The sequence below is a fragment of the Chinchilla lanigera genome, unplaced genomic scaffold (genome assembly GCF_000276665.1).
Source record: "Chinchilla lanigera isolate Chin_1 unplaced genomic scaffold, ChiLan1.0 scaffold00085, whole genome shotgun sequence".
Classification (NCBI taxonomy): Eukaryota; Metazoa; Chordata; class Mammalia; order Rodentia; family Chinchillidae; genus Chinchilla; species Chinchilla lanigera.
Genome location: NW_004955486.1, coordinates 2,515,430 through 2,537,789, shown reverse-complemented (window position 1 = coordinate 2,537,789; position 22,360 = coordinate 2,515,430). Strand labels below are relative to the sequence as shown.

The 22,360-nt window shown below is 45.3% G+C and overlaps 1 protein-coding gene across 1 annotated transcript in view; it reads right to left on the bottom strand.

Annotated features, from left to right (window-relative positions):
* Window positions 1-22,360, bottom strand: part of Mtor (mechanistic target of rapamycin (serine/threonine kinase)) — a 112,053-nt gene that overhangs the window by 61,905 nt on the left and 27,788 nt on the right. The window contains exons 20-28 of the mRNA XM_005404004.2: window positions 16,825-16,911; window positions 14,201-14,368; window positions 13,609-13,721; window positions 12,944-13,106; window positions 11,649-11,741; window positions 10,810-10,956; window positions 6,038-6,180; window positions 2,169-2,331; window positions 1,887-2,032 (exon numbers count right to left, since the gene is read on the bottom strand). Coding sequence (XP_005404061.1) covers window positions 1,887-2,032; window positions 2,169-2,331; window positions 6,038-6,180; window positions 10,810-10,956; window positions 11,649-11,741; window positions 12,944-13,106; window positions 13,609-13,721; window positions 14,201-14,368; window positions 16,825-16,911 — 1,223 coding nt within the window. The remainder of the gene's footprint in view (window positions 1-1,886; window positions 2,033-2,168; window positions 2,332-6,037; window positions 6,181-10,809; window positions 10,957-11,648; window positions 11,742-12,943; window positions 13,107-13,608; window positions 13,722-14,200; window positions 14,369-16,824; window positions 16,912-22,360) is intronic.

The window sequence follows — 22,360 nt, the reverse complement described above, 5'->3', positions numbered from 1 at the left end:
TTAAGGCAGTTGCCTTAAATATAATAAACTTATAAGCTCTAAAAGAGTAAGTGGTAAAGGGAATGTAAGAGTAGGAAAAATAAAATAATGCAGCGGGGAGGTGGGGTTTAATGTTCACAACAGGTACCCTGCCTGTAACTTACTGGGGAGGGGCAGGACTTCAGCTATGAGCTCTCCACACGCTGCTGTGAGGATACAATTCAATCTATGCCTGAAAAACCCCGTTCCCAACACCAGACCAAAGAAGGGGCGCTCAGCTGTTCAACCTCAGGGTGTGGAACTGAGAGGAGTCGCCAGGCTGTGCCCCTTCTGGGGCAGGACTCGCATCGAGACGAACCAGCTGACTGGGCCTGAGGGGCTAAGAGCGAGGACTTCCCAGCATGGAGTTTAAAAATAAAATAGCCACAATTAACTTGTAGGGAATTTTGTTTTGTTTTGGTTTTCTGAGACATGGTTTTGCTATGTGGTTCAGGCTGGTCTTGAACTCACTATGCAGCCAAGGCTGGCCTCAAACTCACAGTGATCCTCCAGCCTCAGCCTCCCGAGTGCTGGGATTACAGGTGTGTGCTACCACACCTGGACGTGTGTGGAATTTTGAGGACTTAATTATATTGGCTTAAGATCAAATGATGTTTTTGAAGACTTTTCTAGGCCTGTAACTCTGTCTGCTAACAAATCTGCACTAGGTTTAATGCTTCTATGACTGTCTCAAACATGGGGAAAACCAAGAGTGGGCTGGGGAGGCTTTAGACGATAGGTGTCACACAGGAAAGGGTCAGCAAGGACACTAATGTCAAAACTAGTTATCTGCCAGTGAGGCTAGTATTTCGAGTTAGTATACTTTCTAGTAGTTATCGCATGAGCGTGCGCTGCCTATGCCAGGGATAGGAGGAAGAAACATGGGTCTCCTCCGCCCTTGCCGTGTCTAATGCGACACTGAGGCATGCCTCAGTGGGTGGGTGGCGCTCTCAACTGTCCCTGTATGGCAGTTTAGAATCAGCATTACTTCAACGCCAATGTGTTTGGGCAGAAACATGATTCCACTGCTACCTTTTGGGTCACTTGTCAAAAAGAACACTTGTCAGCATCTGCTTAAAGGCGGAACCAGCAGAGAATACAGTGATTTGATTATCTACTCAAATAAAGGAAGCACCATACTCAGCAGGCTCTACGAGTATGGAATAATAACAGGAACTTATTAGCAGCTGGTTCTTCCCAAGGGATCTGCAATGAACTGATCGATCGTGTCAGCATTTCCATGAAGATAATTAGATCCAGAGTTAATATTCTCTGATAATCATTAGGGAACAAGAACAGTTTTCTATGAGCTAAAGCTAATGTTCTGGGCTGCTTCAAATCTCACAACAGGAGAAAATTTATTAAACAATCTCTTTATCCCATACCCAGAAGACTCAAAGCCATCTTATGAGAGGGCAGAATACAACCAAATCCAGGGAAAAGACCACCAGATCTCAGCCTTTGCTATCCCTTTTATATTCACAGAATCCAAAGGAAGACCAAGGAACCAAGAGGTTTAGTTGCCAGGACAACCTAATCCTGCCCAGAAAGCACCACCTAACAGATCTCTGTCTCCTAGGTCCCTGTGCTGGCAGGCTTGCTCTGCTCCTGGGCTGGTATCACTGGGACCGGAAGGCACAGGCTGGAAAACGGAGAGGCCGAGTCTAAGTGCTCAACAGAAATAACAATCACAGCCAGACTACTGGAGAGAGCCATCTGCAACCACACGCCATTTCAGAGTGCTGGCCAGGCCCGGTGGCAGCTCTCACACAGCGGAAGTCTCTAAGCGACGCCAGCGCGGTAGCACCAGGCAGTGGGAGAGCAGGGGTCATGTTGGATGAAGCAGACAATAAAGAGTTCAGGCTTACCTGATGAGGGACTCGAGGATGGCGGGAGTGGGACCTTTCTGGAACTCCAGTTCTTTGTAGTGCAGGGCTTTGGCGTACGCTCGGCACTTGGCGGCTCTCTCGCCCAGGAGGACAATGCCATTGTCATCTCTCAACGGCAAGGGCCCCTGGAGGAGAGCAGAACACCGCAGCGCAGGAAAGTGGCAGATGGGGCACAAACAAGAGCGGGCTGTGTGGATGCTTTCCCCTCCCACCAGCTGGTTCCTTGTCAGCCTCCATCTGGACAAAGGGGAAGAGTCTCACCTTGTCACTGTGCTCCATGAATTCAGCCAGGTTTAAGAGAGTTTGCGTGACCTCAGCAATATCTTGAGAGGTGAGGGCCAACTCGATGCTTCTGATGAGCTCATCCTGCTGGTCTTCATTCAGTTCCGACCAGCACGACACAAATGCGGCGTTGAAGAGATCCCTGAGGGCACAGGGAGGCAGAGAAAATGGTTGGAAAGCTCTCCCATTCCTGTTCCTGCTGCCACAAATTCATAACTACCCATCCGCTTCTGGTTTGCCGCCTTTGGTTATACAAACCCGGGCTGTCCCTTGGGACTTGCTGGGAATGAGCTAAATCTTACCAGAAAAATATGGTAGCTATTGGTGATTAAGCACCTGAACCGTGGCGAGTATAAAGGAAGAAGTGAAGTTTACATCATATTTAGTTTTAATTAAATTAAAATAACTGCACATGGCTAATGACTAGAACACTTTACAGAACAGGTCCAGATACTATGGCAAATGGGGGCTGGGGGGGGCGGGGCTGGCAGACGAGTAGCTCAAACTAACTCATCTCCACAGGTGTATCTCTCGGAAGTTCCTCCATCCGTTCTTTATAATGGAGGGAGGAACAGAAAGGGGACTTGTACCATAGCTGGCATTAACACATTCACAAAATAATCTTCAAATTACTATTTTTAAATTTTTAAAAAATTCTTTTTTATTTTTTTAAAGGGCAGTGCCCACATTCCTAACAAATGGCAAAGACAGTACCTGCTATCTATATATAATCAGGACCTTTAGCTGAATGATGATGAAAAAATGACAGTACAGCTTTGGAAGTTAGAAGCTTTAGCAAATACAGTCCAAATCCAAAGGGTCCTCCTTCTCTCCCTCCCCCCTCCAAATCCCCTTCTCTTCTCCTTCCTTCCTCTCCTCCTCATCCTTTTGTGGTGCCCGGGATTGAACCCAAGGCCCCGAGCATGGTGGGCAAGCACTCTACCATTGAGTTATACAGTAATGCCTCAGTTCATAAATGGCTCAGTTCATTCTGAGCCCATCTCAAATAGTTCTGTTTATAAACAATTTGAAGGCTGGGGATATGGCTCAGTGGCATAAGCACCTGCCTGGCAAGCACAAGGTCGTGAGTTCAATCCCCGATACAAAAAAAAATTTCCTAGTTACATCCTCAGATCCTGAAAAGTCTGGGGCTGTGGATTTAGCTCCATGGCACAGCGCCTGCCTGGCAAGTGCAAGGTGAGTTTGATTCTCAGTACCGGAAAAAAAAAATTTTTTTTGGTTCACAAACAAAAGCATTTGGCAAAATTTTGCTTTCATTTGCAGCTCTGCGTCAGGTAACAAACACGATCACTGCTGTCTCCCCGATACAGCCATCTTCCCCAAATCATAAAAGACATTAAGTTTGTAAACCGAGGTACCACTGTACTTCGAGTCCCCAAATCTACAAGCATTAAAAGATTCTGAGCCCATCTCAAATAGTTAGAGTCTTAACAAGGACCTGGAATTACAGAAGCCATTTCTAAGATCACACAACTACTTGAAACCACTGCAGTATCACACGGGCAAACACATTTGTCACCCTTAACATCTAACTTTAGTTCTATCACTTGCCTTTTTGGTGATTGTGGGGGAATGGAGTTGGAAACTATAGGATATACCTATAGTGGATTGGTTTAATATTTGATGCTTCTGTATCTACTTTTGTTATATAGTAGAAAGTTAAATTTAGGGGGTGGGGACTTTAGTTCAGCGGCATAGCACTTACCTAGCATGTACAAGGCCCTGGGTTTGAACCCCAGCACCACAAAAAAGGCTACATTAGACCAATGTGTATAAGCTTAGAATGCAATGGAAAACACAGAATTTGAAATTGAAAGGATAACATGAAGACCAAAGGAAGTCCTGCGTAAAGTAAGAAATAAGATTTCCAGATCGAGATCAGAAGCCACATCGGCTTTCGAGTGAAAATATTTGGGACCAAACAAAGAGACACAAAAATGTGCGTTTACAAGACTCTTCTGGATGACACTGTGCCGGGAGGTGACTTGGAAGAGATAAAGTGGCACCTCAGTTCATAAACTTAATTCTTTCCATGATTCTGTTCACAAGCTGAGCTGGACAAGAACTGAATCAAATTCAACGGTAAGGCTCAATGTTGAACCTTACGGGGAAAGCTGATCTGGTTCTCATTCAACTCAGTTTGTGACCAAAATCACAGAACGTAGTTTGTGAACTGAGGTACCCCTGTACAGTGTCAGCTGACTACACATAACTGCACACTAGGAAAACAGGGATGCCCTCGAAGTGATTTTTGAAGTGTTAAAGAATACTCGAGGCCAAGTGTGGTGGCACAAGTCTGTAATCCCAGCACTTGGGAGGCTGAGGCAGTAGGATTCCACATGTGAGGTTAGCTTGGGCTACAAAGAGTTCAAGGCCACTCTGGGCTACACAGGAACCAAATCATGAAATCAAAACCATAGTCTCCTGGCCATCACTACTGCTGAACATACATAGGAAATCACCTCTGCTAATGAAAGTGGGATGAGATGCCTACCTTTTTGCTTACTGTTAATGAGAAGGGTTGCTTGCTAATTAGATCACCATTGTATGTCTCATTATAAACAATAAATGCCTACTGCAGCAAAATTTGAAAAATTGGGAAAAGAATAAAGTAGAAAATCATCACTCCTTAAGTCATTCTACTTGGCAAGAGCGATTGTTGTATTACTTCATAATCATTACCCATTCACATACATTAATACCTGAAGTCATAAATTTATGCCCTTTTACATTTCCTTCTGTTTATGTACATTATACTATAAGTCATATGCATTAGGAATTTTTGTAAACCAAAGGCTGGGATATTATCTCAGCAGCAGGCAGCACTTACGAGTTTGATCCCAACCATCATGGAAAAAAACAAAGGAGTTTTCACAAACTGAATCTTTAATGGTTACGTAAGACTTACTGTTTAAACCATGCATAGTAGTGCATATCTGTAATACCAGTACTCTGGGAGACTGAGGCAGGAGGATTCCAAGTTCAAGCCCAGCCTGGGCAACTTTTTTTTTTTTTTAGCATAGCCTAGGCAACTTAGCAAGACCCTGTCTCAAAATAAAAAAGGACTGGAGATGTAGCTCAGTGTAAAGGCTCTGGGTTCAATTCCCAGTACCAAAGAGGGTGAGATTTAAAATAATATCTTTCTTACTATAAAAGCTCAGGTAGACCCTCGTCTTGGCCAGTAAACTTATGGGTGTTGAAAGTGCATTATAATACGGTAGGATTTTCTTCAACACCAGCAGAGCTTGCCTGTGTGACTGGAATTTGACAGTGCTTGCTGCCATACACTCAACTTCATAGAAGACTATCCATTTGCACAGCCAGGCCAAGTGTTAAAAAACCTATCTGGTAACCAAGTGCGGTGGCTCATGCCTGTCATCTCATCCCTCAGGAGGCTGAAGCAGGAGAATTACCCTGACTTCAAGGCCAGCCTGGGCTACAGAGTGAGTTCAAGGCCAGCCTGCACTACAAAGTAAGACTCTGTCTCAAAAAAACAAAAACAAAAAAGACGAAAAAAAAAAAAAAACCAACCCAAAACAAACCAAATAACTTTCTTTTTTTAAAAAAAAAACCAAATAACTTTCTAATGCAAAGTATGAACCTAAACCTACTAGGGAAAGGAATTGACCTGTGGTCTACTAGGTTAAGATGGATGCTTTTCTTGTAAGTTTATTCAATTTTTCCTTTTTCTTTTTTATTGTTTTTATCTCACAAATTAGCAAAATTAAACATACTAGCCCTTTTACTATTACCACTAAAAAAACTACATATTCTCCTCTCTGGGCCTGTCCCAAAGAGAGGTGGGCGGAGGGAGCCTATCCCCGTACCTGGCCATCGGGTTGTAGGCCTGCGCAAGGGCCCAGCAGGAGCGCAGGGAGGGCGAGGAGGAGTCCTTTAGCAGCTCCAGGCTCAGCCGTCTCAGCCATTCCAGCCAGTCATCTTTGGAGACCCTTCTGGCGGCGCCCCAGGCCTGTGACCCCACGGGTGACAATGGAAAACCATCAGTTTCAAGGAGCACTGCAAAGGGCCCTCATCTATTTATTCTACTTCGATTTGTAAAATTATACTTCTTATGATCAGTTTCCTCTAGAACACAAATATAAAACAAGAATGCTATTTAAGTAAAAGGCATAAAGCCTCTGGAATATTCCACACTGTAGAAAAGGCTTGTATTACAGTTGGCTTGTGCTGGATTCTGACCATCAGCAAAGCAGAGATCTACACAACTAGAGCATATTCCATAAAGTCTAGTGGCCTCCAGCAATGTGTAGAGGGGATGGGTTCTCCAGATTTGGCCAGTCACCACCTCATCCAACAGCGGAGAGCCACAGGAAGAGGGAAATGTCGAGTCCATGAATCACTTTACAACCAGGTAAGGATAAGCTCAAAGCCATGTGCTGTGGTGGAACAAGAAATGAGTGGACAGATTTAATTGTTACTCTCCCGTTTATCCTTTCTTCCAAACTCAAGAGCACTGCTCTGCCAGGCCTGGTGGGATAAGCCTGTAACCCAAGCGCTCTGGGAGGTGGAGTCAGAGGATCAGGTGTTAGAGCCCAGGATGGGGAATTTAGTGATTTAGTGAGACCCTGTCTCCTGGAAAAAAAAAAAAAAATTGAGTACTCCTGGGGCAAGTTAGGCAGATGGCTGGAAGGACCAGGTTCTCAAGAGGGTGGTCTGGTGTATCGGCCGACAGGCTTGGAACTCAGTGGTTTGAATTCAAATCCTAGCTATATAACTTACTGGCTTCTGGTCCTCACCAAGTTACCTAACTCCTCTATACCTTACTTTCTTCATCTGTAGAGTGAGGATGATAGCTTCTGCTTCATGGGACTGCTTCACAGGACTTAGTGAGTTGGTAAGGAAACAGTGAATTTGCAACAGTGCTTGGAACAGGAGTTGTGAGTGTCTGTTTTACTGGTTAGAAACATCTGGTTGAGATCCTGGCCCTCACATCCAGTAGCTGCAATATCCTGGGCAAATCACAGATAGGCTGCATCTGGGTCTCAGGCTTTTTCATCTGAGGACAAGGTATCCAGAGGGCCCACCCAGAACAGATGAGCAAAAATGGTGGAGAGTATCACAGTGTCACCTAACTGAGCTGGCTAGCTGAGCTACTCAGTCTCTAACTTCTAAAATATGTTCTTCAAAGACTTTTTTCAGCAGAACGGACATGTCAATCTTCCCTGAACTGGGGAAATAATCTAAATTGGAGCAGAATCTCAAACTTTTAACTAGCAAAATCATCGAGGGAGTGAAAAGCCACCACGTGCTACACCACCTGACCCACAGCGTCTTGACCATCATCTCCTGGGATACACTGCAGATCTGCTGCTGACAACAGGTACCAGTGAATGTCAGCACTGAAGGATAAGATTACAAGATACCAGTTTAAAGATCACAATATGCAATGTATTAATCATGGCTACCCTCCTATCATACTGCTTTGGAAATTTGGGGTTTCTTTTTTGTTTTTTTGTTTCTTTAAAATAAAAATTAAAAACAAAACAAAACAAGAGGAACCTGATCCCTCACATTACCAAAAAAAAGAAGAAAAGGAAAAAGGAAAGACTGTAAGACCTAAACCAGAAAATTACCACCGACTTTACAGAAAGAATCCCTGAAGGAAAAATGAAGGAAACTAGGTACCACTTGACTTTGAAACCCTGTTCTGTTTGGTGACATAGAAACAAGTCCTTTTCTGTCCATAGGTTTCTGCTTTACCCATACAATTGGTCTGTGTACAACTGCACTGCGTTATACAGCACATAAAAGCTGGACATCAACAAGCAAGTACTAAGTTCTTCCTAATGATGTAAGCTTGGGCCTAGGTAACACAGACCGAGTGATTCAGCACAGGGTAAGAGAACTGGCTCTGGAGTCAAACTACCGAGGTCAAAACCTGGCTCCATCATGTACTAGTAGGTGAGAAATTAGGCAAATTACTTACACTCTCACTACCTTAAAGTCCACATCTATAAAATGGGAACCACAATGGGTTATTAGCAAGATTAACAGTAAATGATTAGCCAGTAAACGATTATGTGATAACACAATGCTGTAATCTCAGCTACTTGGGAGACTGAGGCAGTAGCATCACAATTTCAAGGCCAGCCTGGGTAATTTATCAAGACTTTGTCTCAAAAATAATAATGACTAATTACATAAAGTACTCACAACCCCGCCTGACATACAGAGCGCAATCAAAAAATGTCAACTGCGTCTACTGCTACCATTACATTACTGTTGTTATCATTTGATAAATGGCAGTAAAGAAGTCTTCAGAAATAGTTTAGCAGACAACTGCACAGTACAGCAATAAACAGGACACATCCACCTGTGGACCTCCCTGCCGCCTCTTTAATTCTCCAGGTTCTGCACCCAGGGTGCAAACATGGGCCGGTTTCCTCTTGCTATCCACTCACTGCTGATTGACTCATGCAGTGAGGCAAGTCCATGTGTGCAGAACGCCACCTTCTCCATTGCAGAGGGCAGCCAGACAGTCACACAACAGCAAAGCTGCTGAAACCGGAAGGCATTTTCGGGCACATACAAATGGAGCTTATGTCTTCTGTACCACGTCGGTCCTCCCTCTGCAGACAACAGAGTGGTGACTGAGGTGGCAAACTGTTATTCTGAAAGCTGGTTAAAAGTGCTAAATATCCGATTGTGTGGAAGCACAATTTACTTCTTAACGAAATAAATCCAAAAGTCAACTGTGGAGCATCTTGCTTAGGGCTTTTAAAATTGATCTGTTCTCTCATGTGAAAATCAGCTACAGAGTCTTTCGTCTTTTTTGGTAAGGTTTATGCAACTAAACCTGCTTTGAGCACCACACACGCTGGCACACACCTGTAGTCTCAGGTACTTGGCAAGAGTAGCTTGATCACTTGAGCCCAGGAGTTCAAGACCAGCTTGGGTATCATAACAAGACCCCAGTTCAAAACAAAAAGAAAGCAAAATAAAAAACTTCCTGGAAGCAAACTACATTACTGGGGGAATTTCCTAACACAGAGAACAAAGCTCCGAAGCATGGAGGACAGCTGCTTGGAAGGACGTTCTGAACCCAGGAAGGCTCAAACATCTGGATGGAATTGTACATCTGGCCTCTTTGCCCTGCCCCTCCCTAAAGTGTGAGGTGTCGGCATCGTGGCTTAAACAACTGCTTGGGAACGCTAGGGAGCTGATGATCTGTTCTTCCCCTGAAACCTCAGACTAGCAGTTAGGAAATCCCCCAAGAGAAAGCAGCAACCCTCTTACCCAGAGCTGTTCTACTCGTTCCAGCTGCAATCAGCAAGCATTCTCGGCAGGGTTCCCTGACACCGTCCTTGCGGGTGAAGAGTCTGACACAATACTCAGTAATAAACCCCAGTGTTCCAAAGCCGAGTGTGAGTACACGCACACACATACACGTGACTGTTCCAATCTTTATAGGCTTGGCCAAAGAAGAGAACGAGTCAGCTGGGACACAGGCCTGCCTAGTTCTTTCCTCCTCTGCAGCTACACGCGAAGGGTAACTTCTCTGAGTCAGCTGCTAATAAATGAAGACCAAAACCAGGCTGAATCCAAACTGGGGGCAGCTTACAGTCTCTGGAGACACTGAATGTGGAAAATAAGCAAGCCAGTACCTTCATTTAAAAGTTGGTGAAGCAACGATATTTATTCTGCTCTTTAACCAGAGAGGCTTTGAAACTGTTTTCAGGTGGCTGGCTGGTGATACACAAGGTGAAAAGCTGGCCGTATCTGTGGCTTTTACCAGAGACAGTTCAGTGCTTGCGAAGACCTAAGATCTCACTACTCACAGAAGCAGCACATGACCAGGGAGCTCGCTGGGAATGCACAGTATCAGGTCTCGTCTCAGACAGCCTACATCAGAGTCAGCATTTCAGTAGGGTCCCCAGCAACTGGTAAGCCCAGGGAGACCGAGAAGTTTGAAAAGTACAGTGTGAAAGCTGTACGTCGGCCAGCTCTGTACTGTAGCGCTTAGTAGGGGGCTCAGTGGCTCTGTTCTGTTCATGTCAAAAATGAGAATGTTACAGCTGAGCATAGTGGCACATGTCTGCAATCCCAACACTCTGGGAGGCCGAGGCAGGAGGATCACAAGTGCCAGCCCAGCCTGGGCAAAGCAGCCATTTAGAGAACCTGACTCAAAATAGAAAGTAAAATGGCTGGGATGTAGCTCAGTGTGAAAGTCCTGGGTTCAATCGCCCAAAACCATAATAAATAAATAAATATGTAAGGCTAGAGATGTAGCTCAGTGCTATAGTGCTTGCCTAGCCTGTGTGAGGCCCTGAGTTCAATCTCTAGTACCAAAAAAGAGGGAGAGAGGCCGGGGGAGGGAATGTTATTTCCAAAGAAAGGTTCTATTATCAAAGTTCCAAGGGAACATAAAAAGACACTTTGTTCTCTACTTTTTCTGTATTAAAAAAAAATTATAAGCTGGACACCTGGAGAAAGATAAATTAGCCTAAGTTCATTTCATGGTATCTAGGTTTTAGAAAAACGCTGGGGCTGGTTGTTGGTTGGCTTAAATATCAGGCAGCAAAGCTAGAAGTTCTGAATGAGATAGGAAAACGAAGCTTTCTGGAAGCAATGGACCTGCCTTTTGGAGGTTGATGGTGCTGACGTGCAGTTTCTTCATGGGCCCCGTTTCTACTGGTCCGCTGGCCAGTGCATCCCCTTGGCCACTCCTCAGCAGCCGGTGCTGGTAAATCAAGGGGTCCTCCTCTTCATCGGCAAGGGTGTAACCCTGCAAGCAGAGGTTTACAGCAAACACCTGCGCCTCCACTGATGCTCTGACTTTGGAAAACAACACACAAACCCCACGAGGTGCAGACCCTCCAGAAGAGCCAAGATTTGAATGAGCAGTAAAGACAAACAACTGAGAGTAAGGATAAAAATGGTGAAGTGCTTTGCAGCTAAGGTGGTAAGAGCCGGCCACCTGTTTCTGTGCACTGAGAGCTAGGAATGGATTTACTTATCAAACAGCTGAAACAATAGCAAAAGATTAAGGGGCTGGGGATTTAGCTCAGTGGCTAAAAGCACCTGCCTGGCAAGCGCAAGGTCATGAGTTCGGTTCCCGGTACCGGAGAAAAACCAAAAAAAAAAAAAAAAAAAAAAAAAAAAAAAAGATTAAAACTCTGCAATACATGAAGACTGCGGGAGACTCAAGTTTGGATCCGCTGTAACGTGTTACTGGGAAGCAGCCAGGCTTACTGGCTTACGTGCCGCACGTGGCTGCTTTCAGGCTGCAGGGCAGAGCCCACAGGTGCCACAGAGACCACACAGCCTGCAAGGCTGAAAGAACTCACTGTATTTACCACAGAAGCCGGCCACTCCCAGTTCAGAGTGAAAAGGCCAGGCACCCTCCTCCGCGAAGAGGACAAGAATATTGAGGCAGAGAGAACGGAGGACTTCAAAGCAGACAGGCCGTGTACTCACCTTGACGATTCTGCAGATGAGCACATCATAGCGCTGGTGGTTGATTCGGTGTCGCACCAGAACTTTGTTCACCATTGGAATGAAAATTTGGTACTGTGAAGGAGAAGAGACCAGAAACCATTACTCTGGAGGGTGAAAAGTAGAGAAAAGGGTATCACGCAACTACGGTGCGGCCAGTTCTTCCGGGACGCTGGCCAGCTCTGTGCTGTTCTGAAGAACTCATGTTCACCCCCCTGGCTGTACTCCTAGTTCAGTCCCCATCATCTTCCATCGTCCTTCTTCATTTTGTTTTGTTTTTTGAGATAAGGTCTCATTATGTAGCCCAGGCTGGCCTCGAACTCACTGGCAATTGATCTTCCTGCCTCAGCCTCCCAAGTGCTGGGATTATAAGGGTGAACTACCACGCCTGGTTCCATTTGGCTTCTTGCTTCTCCCAGGTCTCTGCTTCCACCGCAAATTTTTCCATACAGAAGTGAGAGTGATCATTTGAAAACACTGAGTCAAGAGTATTTTTCCTATGGTCAGCGTCCTCCAAGGACTTCCAGTCTTACATTCTCAGAGTAAAAGCCGAAGCACTCAGGACGGCACCGCACCTGAGTGTGTCAGTGGGCAGGTGTACACCCCAAAGGGCGGATGGAACCAGACATGCCGGGCTCCACAGCCCAGGTTTCTGATCCAGGAGGTGTGGGGCAAAGCCTGCAATTCTGCACTCTGAGCAAGTTACCAGGCATGAGGAAGGTGATTTTGCTTGTCCAGGGGTTACAGAGCTAGTCTCTCCCCCTACGTCACCCTGTGCTGTCTTTACGCCCTTAGCTCTAAGCCTTCTCCCTGCTCACCCAAGTCACACTGTGCAAGAACGCCTCACAGCTGCATCCACCAGGGCATTCCGCTCCCCTTCTGCAGACAGTCTCCGGGCCTGGCTGTGTATGCGGGTCTCTGCTCACACAGCAACTCTCCGGGGAAGGCTCCCTATCTACCTTGCGTAAACAGCATTTCTCCCCACCGGCACCATTAACCTTAGGAGACAAACAGGGTGTGCTTGCTCTGCTGCACTGGAATAGAAGTGCTATGAGAACACGGATCTGGTTTACCATGCTCTCTTCAGAAGACCTCCAGCCCACGCAGGGGTGCTTAACAAATATTTCCTGGACAAATGAAGACCAACAACAAAACAGCAAATAGCTCCATATTCTCTGATGGTGGTAGAGACCTACAGACTAGCAAAGGGAGATGCTTACAGTCTTCCTCCCAAACAAGACAGAAAAGCAACCCTTTGCTCAGGCCTCCCAACTTACCTTCTTCCCCAGCTGAAAGACAAGTGAAGACAGGGTGTCCATGGCTGTGGAACGCAGCTCTGGGCTCTGGTCCAGGGTTCGAACAATTGGGTGAATGATCCGGGATGCATAGTCCGTGAAATCCAGGGACTCGGTCAAGCGGTCCACTGTCTCCAAGGCTGCCCTGCAACAACCTAGAGCCTATAGGGACTGCTACACACAAATTGTTTGGAGAGGGAGGCGGCTGAGGGACAGGAAGGAGTTCTGAGGTGCTGTGGATAACATGGGGCTACCATATACTCCAGGGGGTGGGGACAAGCAAGATTTCTACGAATCCAAGAAGTTTCTGCCCTAAAATAATGGGAGTTTAAAAAATTAAGCAAACACAAAGAAAGCCTGGCAATTTTTAAAAAATGACATCTTGGTTTTGCTTTTTTGTTTTTTTAAATGACATCTTCAGCCAGGCATGGCAGCACACACCTATAATCCCAGCACTCAGGAGGCTGAGACAAGAGGATGCTGCCAGTTTTGAGGTCAGCCTGGGGTGCACAGCGAGTTCAAGGTCAGCCTGAACTACACAGCTAGACCCTGCCTCAGAAGAAACAAAAACAAAAAAGAAAATGACACCTTCAACAAAACACTAGAAGTTATTTAACAACTGTTGATCCCCAAGGGTAGAAGCTTACTTTCGAGATGGGAGTGGGACTTCAGGGGCATCAAACAGCTTCACGATGGGAGGCAACAACAAATGTAGGTAGTCATCCAAGTTGGCACCAAACAGCTGGATTGCTGCCAACAGCTGCAGAGGGAACAAGGGCACGGCGCTGAACAAGTACAGCCAGGTACCCCACAGCTGAGGACGGGGCTGGGACACAGGTGTGGGTTATTCAAAGTTCTGTGGGCACTCTGAAAATGGCACAGCTTTGAGCTGCTCCCTTGGTGATCCACTTTCCCCTCATCTCATTTGTTACACACTAGTTTCCTTTCTCTCTGCTTATTTCAATGGATCAGCTCCAGTTGCTGGATAACAGAGAAAACTGGGCTGGGAAAAAACAATGTCCTGAAAATAATCCACTAAAGAAGACAAAACAAGGAAATCAGGGAAGACTGCAAACATTCTGTAGAATTCAAATTGCAAACATCAGTATCAGTCTTCTTGGGCTTTGGCATTGGCGTGCAGACATCAATTCGAGACTCACAACAGGGTGTTCTTCTTGGCTGACCCCTCAGGGACCCCGAGGAGGTGGAAGTCTCTCCCGAGGACCCCAGGCTGCTCACCTTGATGGAGACGCTGCGGCCCGGGCTGTTGTCGTGCATGAAGACACGCAGCATGTGCGGGATCAGCTGGGGCAGGTAGAGCTTAAACTCGCCCCCGAGTGCCACCACAATCTGCTCAATGAGAAGGATGATCGTGCTCTGGATGGAGGTGTTCATGACCCAGAATTCCTAAGAGGGAGACAGAAAGGTTGCCAGGTGCCCCTCTGAACTGTGAACCAAGAAACGCAGACGGTCAACAAGCAAAAACCCAGGGAGAGTGGTCGGCCCGAAGAGCTCCTCCCCGCCCTCTTCCTGGGCCGTGTCGCAGCCACGCCAGGCAAACTGAACTGCACTTCCCCGTGCTGTGCTCATGCTGCACCCTCGGCCTAGAATTCCATTTCTTGCCCAGCTAAGCCCCACCTGGCTGTCCAGCCCTGGCCAAGAGCTCTTCTCTCACTCTTCCTGTCCTGCTGTTATCCACTTTGGGTCCCTTTGCACTGCACCTTCCTAGGACCTGTAATCCTTAATCTGCTTTGTAGTCTTTATTACACTGTAGGCTATTTATGGGCAAGAAACCACCCTGATTCATCTTTGTATCCCCAGAATCTATCCGATCACCTGGAACCCGCCATTCAAACACATCTGCATGGGGCTGGGGATTTAGCTCAGCGGTACAGCGCCTGCCTGGCAAGCGCAAGGTCATGAGTTCGATTCCCGGTACCAGAAAAAAAAAAAACACATCTGTAGAATGAACGGAGGCCTACGTCACTCAAAGAGCATGGAAGTGTGCAGGGCAGTTAACTCACTTTGTACCATCAGATCTCTACTCTAGGGTCACCAAGGTTTCTGATGCAATCTGGATTTACATTTTGCTAGATGCTATCTGATATCTGTCCTCCCAAATCTATCCATCAGCCCTGGGTAGTACCACAAAATGAGCACTTCTCACATCCATGTACTTACAACCCATTAAAGTTACTAAAATAAAAACCTGGCCAATGGACTGGAGATTCTGCCTTTGAACTGCAAGGCCAACTGGCCCAGGCCTCAGACTCCAAGCAAAGCTGTCATTTCAAATCAATGAGAAGAGACAGGCACCTTCTGCCTTCTTCACTGAGACAACACATGAATATTAATACTCTCAGGGCTCCTAAATAATTCATAATGTAAGTCAGTAAAAAAGGATAACTTCCTAGATGGAAGGCTTTACAAAAGGATAAAGTCTTATTTAAAAAATTTTAAAGCCTTAACAATTTAGAGAGTAAAAACCAAATCAGAAGATGCTGGTAAAACTTACTTTCTCTCTGCTGGGACAGAAATACTCTCTCTGAAAAAGCTATGTTCACTCTACATAAAAAGCGCTGCCAAAGAAACTCCACGGCCCCCCAGTCTGCGTGGTGTTCCTTCATTTGGACCACACTCCGTCTTCTTCAGAGAAAGCCCGCCAGCCTCCCCATGCAATCCCATGCGGTGCTCGCAGAGGCCCTCTCCTCAAAGGCCGGCAGCCTGCCTGGGGATGTCGGCTAGCACACTGCTCACAGACTATTCTCTTCCTAGGCTCAGGGGAGCTCGTTAAAATGCTCAGGATCAGCAGCCAGAGGAAGAGCCCCCGCTGCACCCTCTCCGTCTGGGATGAAATAAAAGCCATACTTTGCAGGCGTGAGGCTCTTGCCTCCCAGCCCTGTGTTTTGGTTATACATCTTTTTTGGGGGGAAACATTTTGACTTCCTGCCCCAACTACACTGCTTCCCTCCCCCAAGACCATCCATCTGGCTCTCAGAATTCAGCCTAAACCTTCCTTGCACAGAGGCCTCTGCCGCAGGAGTGGGGAACAGCAGCTTTAATGATTTATACATGTAGGAGTTTTCAGTTCTGAGAGCCAGGTGCTAGGAAGCTCCATTTGGGAAGCTGGCCATTTTGATTTAGGTCCTGCTGTGTCCTCTAAGCTAACTACAAAGGTCTGGGATGGGAGAACAAAAATCACTGTTCAATTCTCAGAAGACACAGCCGTGTCTACTATACAAAGCAACCTTTCCAACAAAGCCATTAAAATTAGATAGAACAGTAGAAAAAATGATATTGCCACCGATGGGGTGGCTTATAGCACCTGCGTACTGCAAATTACAAAATCCTTGGCCCCGCGCCTTTCTCACACAGCCATGCAGTCGGAAGGTGACGCTTGTGCTTTTGGAGGCAGCAGGGCAGAGCATGACCTTGTTCCTCAGTGCCTGAGAAAAGTCTGTGGTATTTAATAACACCTTAGGAAAATACAACCCCAACCGCCTCTTCAGGCCAGTTTTACAGGCACTAAGAAGAGGGCTTTCGAGGGGACAGAAAAGCACTGCTATAGTACTAAAATGAAACTGCTTTGCTGTGTGAGGCAAATAACTCAAGGGTGTTTCTGCAGAGCAATTACTTCAGGCCTCCTCCTCCAACTCCGTGCCCTGTATTCTTACATCGAGAGCCGGAGCCACGGCCTTCCTCTTCCTCCTCCAAACCCAGTGGGCTGCTTTGCTCCACCTTTCACGCTCAAGTTGTGGCAGCTCCACCATGATCCATAAAAAATGTCCATGTTATCAAACTTGCTTCTGAGCTTCCTGGACCCAAACATGGGTAAACTGGTCAAAGCGTTAACTTCTACTCACGCGCATGAGGGTGACGATCTCATCCATGTAAGGTCGGATGTGGCTCTTCACGAAAGACACCAACATTCCCAGCTGCTGGAACAGAAACTGAGGAGGACAGCAGGTCAGCAAGTTGGCCCAGTGAGGACACAGAACCCCTGGGCTTCCCCCAGGCCCAAGGAAAGAAAGAGGGCAACAACGGAATCCATTGCTATACGACGCCATTTATTGAAAAACTGAGACTATGCTCTGAGGACTCAAGACTTAAGCCCTGCGGTGGTGGCGGCGGCGGCGGCTTTACACACCTGGTCAGCCACGCAGCAGTTTGGGCCAGGCCAGCTGTTTAGAGCCATTTTGTCACCCATTAGCTTTGTGACCTTCACTTAACCTTCCTGTGCCCCATCTAAGGAGACTTGTTCTAAGTATTAGATGGGATCAAGGGCCAGGCGCGGTGGTGCACGCCTGTAATCCCAGCACTTGGGAGGCTGAGGCAGGAGGCTCGTTGCGAGTTCATGACCAGCCTGGGGTACAAAGTGAGCTTTGCCTGTAATCCCAGCACTTGGGAGGCTGAGGCAGGAGGCTCGTTGCGAGTTCAAGGCCAGCCTGAACTGCATAGTGAAACCCTGTCTCAAAAAGACAAAAAAAGACAAAAAAAAAAAAAGATGGGATCATAGAGGTCAAGCACTAGAATAGGGGCCTGGACACTGTTCCGGGCTCAGTGACTGTCAGCTAGGATTGAACAATTTCTGGAGTCACTAAAAATGGATACGCAATTTGTAATCAACTATAAATGTACCTTTGGTCCTAATTTATTATAACTTACTTTCTAAAATAAATATAGATTTGTGTGTGTGCGCGCGCGCACACATGCGTGTTACTGGGGACTGACCGCAGGTCCTTCATTACTGAGTTACGTTCTCAGCAACCTTTCCATTTTTTTGAGACTAAGTCACTAAATTACCCAGGCTGGGCTCAAACTTGTGATCCTCCTGCTTCAGCCTCTCACAGTGCTCAGATTACATGGGTGTGCCACCACATCCAGCTAATATAACTCTTCATTATGGGTATTATAGCTCATTTATAGTAATTAACTCAATTACATGTTAATTGTGTCTCTAAGAAATTATCAGCCAAAATAGCAAGCCATTTTGTGGAGGGGCTGGATAAGGAAATGCTTTCTTTATTTTGGGTCTCACTATGCAGTTCAGGTTGGTCTTGAGCTCCCTTTGTAGCCCAGGCTGATCCTCCTGACTCAGCCTCCCAAGTGCTGGGATTACAGCATGCATCACCACCCCTGGCTGGAAATTCTATGTATGTTGTTGCTTTATAACTGTAAGAAGAATTGCCCTCCACTAAGTAAAGCTGGGGATAAAGAGGTTTGGGTGAGGGAAATCTCAACCACTTCCAGGTTAAATTCTTGTCTTTAGGGCTGGGGACGTAGCACAGTACAGTGCTTGCCTAGGGTTCAATGTGTGAGACCCTGGGTTCAAACCCACCACTGCAGAAGACTTGTCTTCAAGGTTTACCTTCTAAAGCCCTTCCTGAAATTTTCACAGTTCTCTATGCCTTTGCTTTTTCCTCATTAGCAAAGACAATTTAGAGATAAACACATGTATTTTCACTCCTACCTACATTTTGAAATCTGAGTCAGTTGGAGATACAGTTTTGTTTTAAATAGTGAGTAATGGACTTCTAGTACTTATTACCTGAAGTGGTGAGATGCACAGAACATACAAAACTGAGTTCAAAGACACTGGATTCAGTTTTTTTGTCTGTTTGTTTTCCGAGGGAGGGTCTTGCTATGTTGCCCAAGGTGGCCTCAAACTCAGTAATTCTGCCTAAACCTCCCAAGTGCTGGGACTACAGGCATGAACCACCCCGCCAGCCTTCTGGACTAATGTTTTAATAACAGGGACACATCTTCAGCTCGTAGGGCAGTTAGAACGAGGGGCCACAGGGCACAAGTTGACTTGGTAGACCTACCCTTCGTCCCCCATCTCCTGGGCCTCCTCACTGAATCACTGCTGATGGCTTTTATGAAATTGTCCCAATCAAAGTATATTGCAAACATCAAGGGACACAAGACATTTAATAATGGCTCTTTAGCTAAATTTGTTATGTGAGACTTGAAAGAAAGCAGTGAACTTAAACTGGGGGAGATGCAAGGCACCGGGGTGGGTCAGGGAAAACCAGGAGACAGAAAGAGGACGCGGCCCGCGGTCCCTGCTGCCACCCGTCAGGCACAAGGAGGAGCCTGCCGGGGGCGGGTGCGTAAGGGGCGGCCACGCAAGGACACAGACGGCAAGTGCCTCACTCCTACGGCAAGCGTTCCGAAGCCACCCTTTCCTTCTTCTTTAATTCTCCCACAAGCCGCTTCTCTTTAAATCCCGAATGTTAATATTTTCAAAGAACAGTGTTTTGTTGCTGAAATATATGGTGGACTAGACCTCCTCCCAAGCCCCGCTGCTCCTGCTACAAAAGCTTAAAATTAATGCATAAAAGGTAACCAACATGATCATTACATTATCAGACCTGAACTCTTGCATAAAGCCAGACCTTCAAAGTCTAATCAGAATTCTAGAAGAAAAATACGGAAGGATGTAATGACACTACTAGAAGAGGAAAGATGAGAAAAGAATGAAAAAATGGAAACAAAGCTTGTGTGAATAAGGAGGGGGAAAAGGAATTGCAGGGAGGGTAGGGGAATGGGAAGAAAAGAATCAAGTTATACCATGTACAGGTACAAACTCCCTATAATGAATGTGACCACTATGTGTACCTAAAATGTACTGATAATTAATTTTTTAAAAAATATAACAGATGAGAATTTCTCAAGAATTGGTAAAAAATATCAATCCTAGAATTTCAAGAGGCCCCTAAGCCTCGAGCAAGATAAACAAAGGAAATTCACATCTAAATACAGAACAGTTAAAAAAAAAAAAAAAAAAAAAAGTAGATACAGAACAGTGAAGCTGGGAAAGCAAAAACAGTGAAATCTATTTTTAAAAACCCAGAGAAAAATGTGGGATTAAGTAAAACAGAACCTTAATTTCTTAATAACAAATAAGAAGCCCAAAAACAGTGGGATAACATGTACAGCTGTAGGAGAACACAGAGTCATATTCTCAGCTAAAGGAAGATTTTAAAACAGCCTGAAATAAAAGACTTTTTCAGCAAAAGTACAGTTTATTTCCATGAGTGCTCACAAGAGGAATATGTCTGCTGCAGGAAGGGAAATGCACCTAGGAATAAGCTCTGAGGTGCAGACGGAAGGATGAGAGCCGACTCTGAGCGTGAATGAGTATGAACAGACACGGCACAAAACAATGGTAATAATGTTTCACTTGATGGCAAAAAAGGTGGAACACTATTGAGTACTCCACAGGAAGGAAGATGGTTTGAGCAATTATTCTGAGTTTTATGTATTGTTCAGAGAGACCATGACTAATTTTAGACACTGTTCAATTAGGTAAGCAAATCAAAATTTTAAAGGTGAGAAAGATGAAGCTGGATCTATTCCTCATACTGGGACCTATTCCAAAGAGCTCTAAAATCTAGTGTAGAGAACAAAGCCAGTCAAATACAAAGAAGAAAAACAGGTGAGCCAGGCATGGCGATCTATGCCTGTGCATGCTTGTAATCTTAGCACTCAGGAGGCTGAGGCAGGAGGATGGCAAGTTTGAGGCCAGTCTGGGCAACTTAGCAATTTAGAGGGACTTGTCTGAAAATTTAAAAAAAAACAAACCCCAGGTTAATTGGGATAATTAGAAAATTATATTGTGATCAAAACAGTACCTGCAATTAAGAGAAACATATTAAGTATACAAAGTAGGACGGGAAAATACGGGGTATGCTTAAATTTTTAAAAAACTATTACGGTAAAAAACACATTGCCCTTAATCCTCACAATACTCGTCCTCATTTTGAATATCTATCCCATCGTTCTTTCTACTTTCTGCAGCAGTTCTAGAAGTCTTTCCTGTGTCTGGCTGCACAGCTGTGGCTGCCTTGATATCCTGACAATTCAAAACATTTACCTTTCCTGGTCAATTCCTTTGACTTTGGGGAAGAGCCGGAAGTTGCCAGATGCCAGACCAGGGAATAAGGAGGATGAGGTACACTGCGGTGGTCTTACGAGCCCCCTCTTGCTGGATGGCACACCACAACAGCACTCACCATAGTTCTGATCACACCTCGGAAAACACTTACAAAAGAGGACTTCTACCACTGTTTCAAAAGGTGGCAAGAACGACGGGATAATTGTGTTCAAATGGAGGGGGCTTAATGGCAATGTGTCTTTTTTTATAGTAATTTTTTAGAAATTTAATCATTCACTAAAATATCTGACCACCCTGGCACATATACATTTACAACAGTGAATGGGGGAGGGATGCAGGGTATGTAACGGTGGTGCCTGGGCACCTCGAAAGGCCTCTAGGGTCATGACTCATTATTTTATTTATTTATTTATTTTTTTATGACTCATTATTTTAAAAAATTGCGAAATTGATAAGCAAAAGAATCAGGCATAAATGTCTTCGCTGCATGATCTATACTTGAAATCAAATACTTGAGTACATAAGGTTTTTAATAGATGATTTCCAGCCACTAAATCCAAGAGGAATAGAACCACCATTCTGCAGTCACTCATCAAACAATGGACCCAGGAAACAACCGCCCACAAGCTCTACAACACTGACGGGAAGGGGTAGCGAGCTCTGCAGAGGCGTTCAGGATTACAACACCTGACTTCTGACCACCCTTCATGCCAGAAGCAGCGGGTCCTCTAGAACCACGTGCTCCCCGAGCGTCAGAGTAGCAGGTGTACAGTACCACCTAACAGCTATTCCTTGATAAAGGATAGAATCTGGGTTCATTCTAGTTTACAGCAAGATACTCTGAGACACTTTGAGGACAGTCAGCCAAATCCTGAATAGGAAACTCTAGAGCAGTGATGGGAACCTTTTAGAGCTTTCAATGATACAAAGAGCCCACTGCAGCACACGTGCCATCGGTTCACCGCCACTGTTCTATACGATAAACAACCTAGTTTCGGGGCTGGGGATTTAGCTCAGCGGCACAGTGCCTGCCTGGCAAGCGCGAGGTCGTGAGTTCCATTCCTGGTACCGGAAAAACAACAACAAAAAACAAAAACCAAAAAACAAACAAACACACACAAAAAAACCTAGTTTCTCTTGCAAACATGTCAAAAAATATGGAAAAAGTGGGAAATAGGGAATTATATTAATCAGATGCCACCTGTAGACTTTATTTGCATTCTGACTTGAATAAAACAAATTGTCTACTTTTGTTTATGATTGAGATAATTCCATTATAAAATGCTTTTAAAAATTAAAGGTGGCCCATGAGTAGAGGCCAAAAGATTAAAAAAAAAAAAAAAAAAAAAAAAAAACCAAAAATACTGTAACTTATGCTTGAGGTAAATTGGATAGTTAATTTGGTGTAACTGGACCAAATGACAGTTTCAAAGTTGTATTAAAAAGTTAAACAACTGAAAGCTAACACACACACACATCATAAATGCATGTATCTAAGA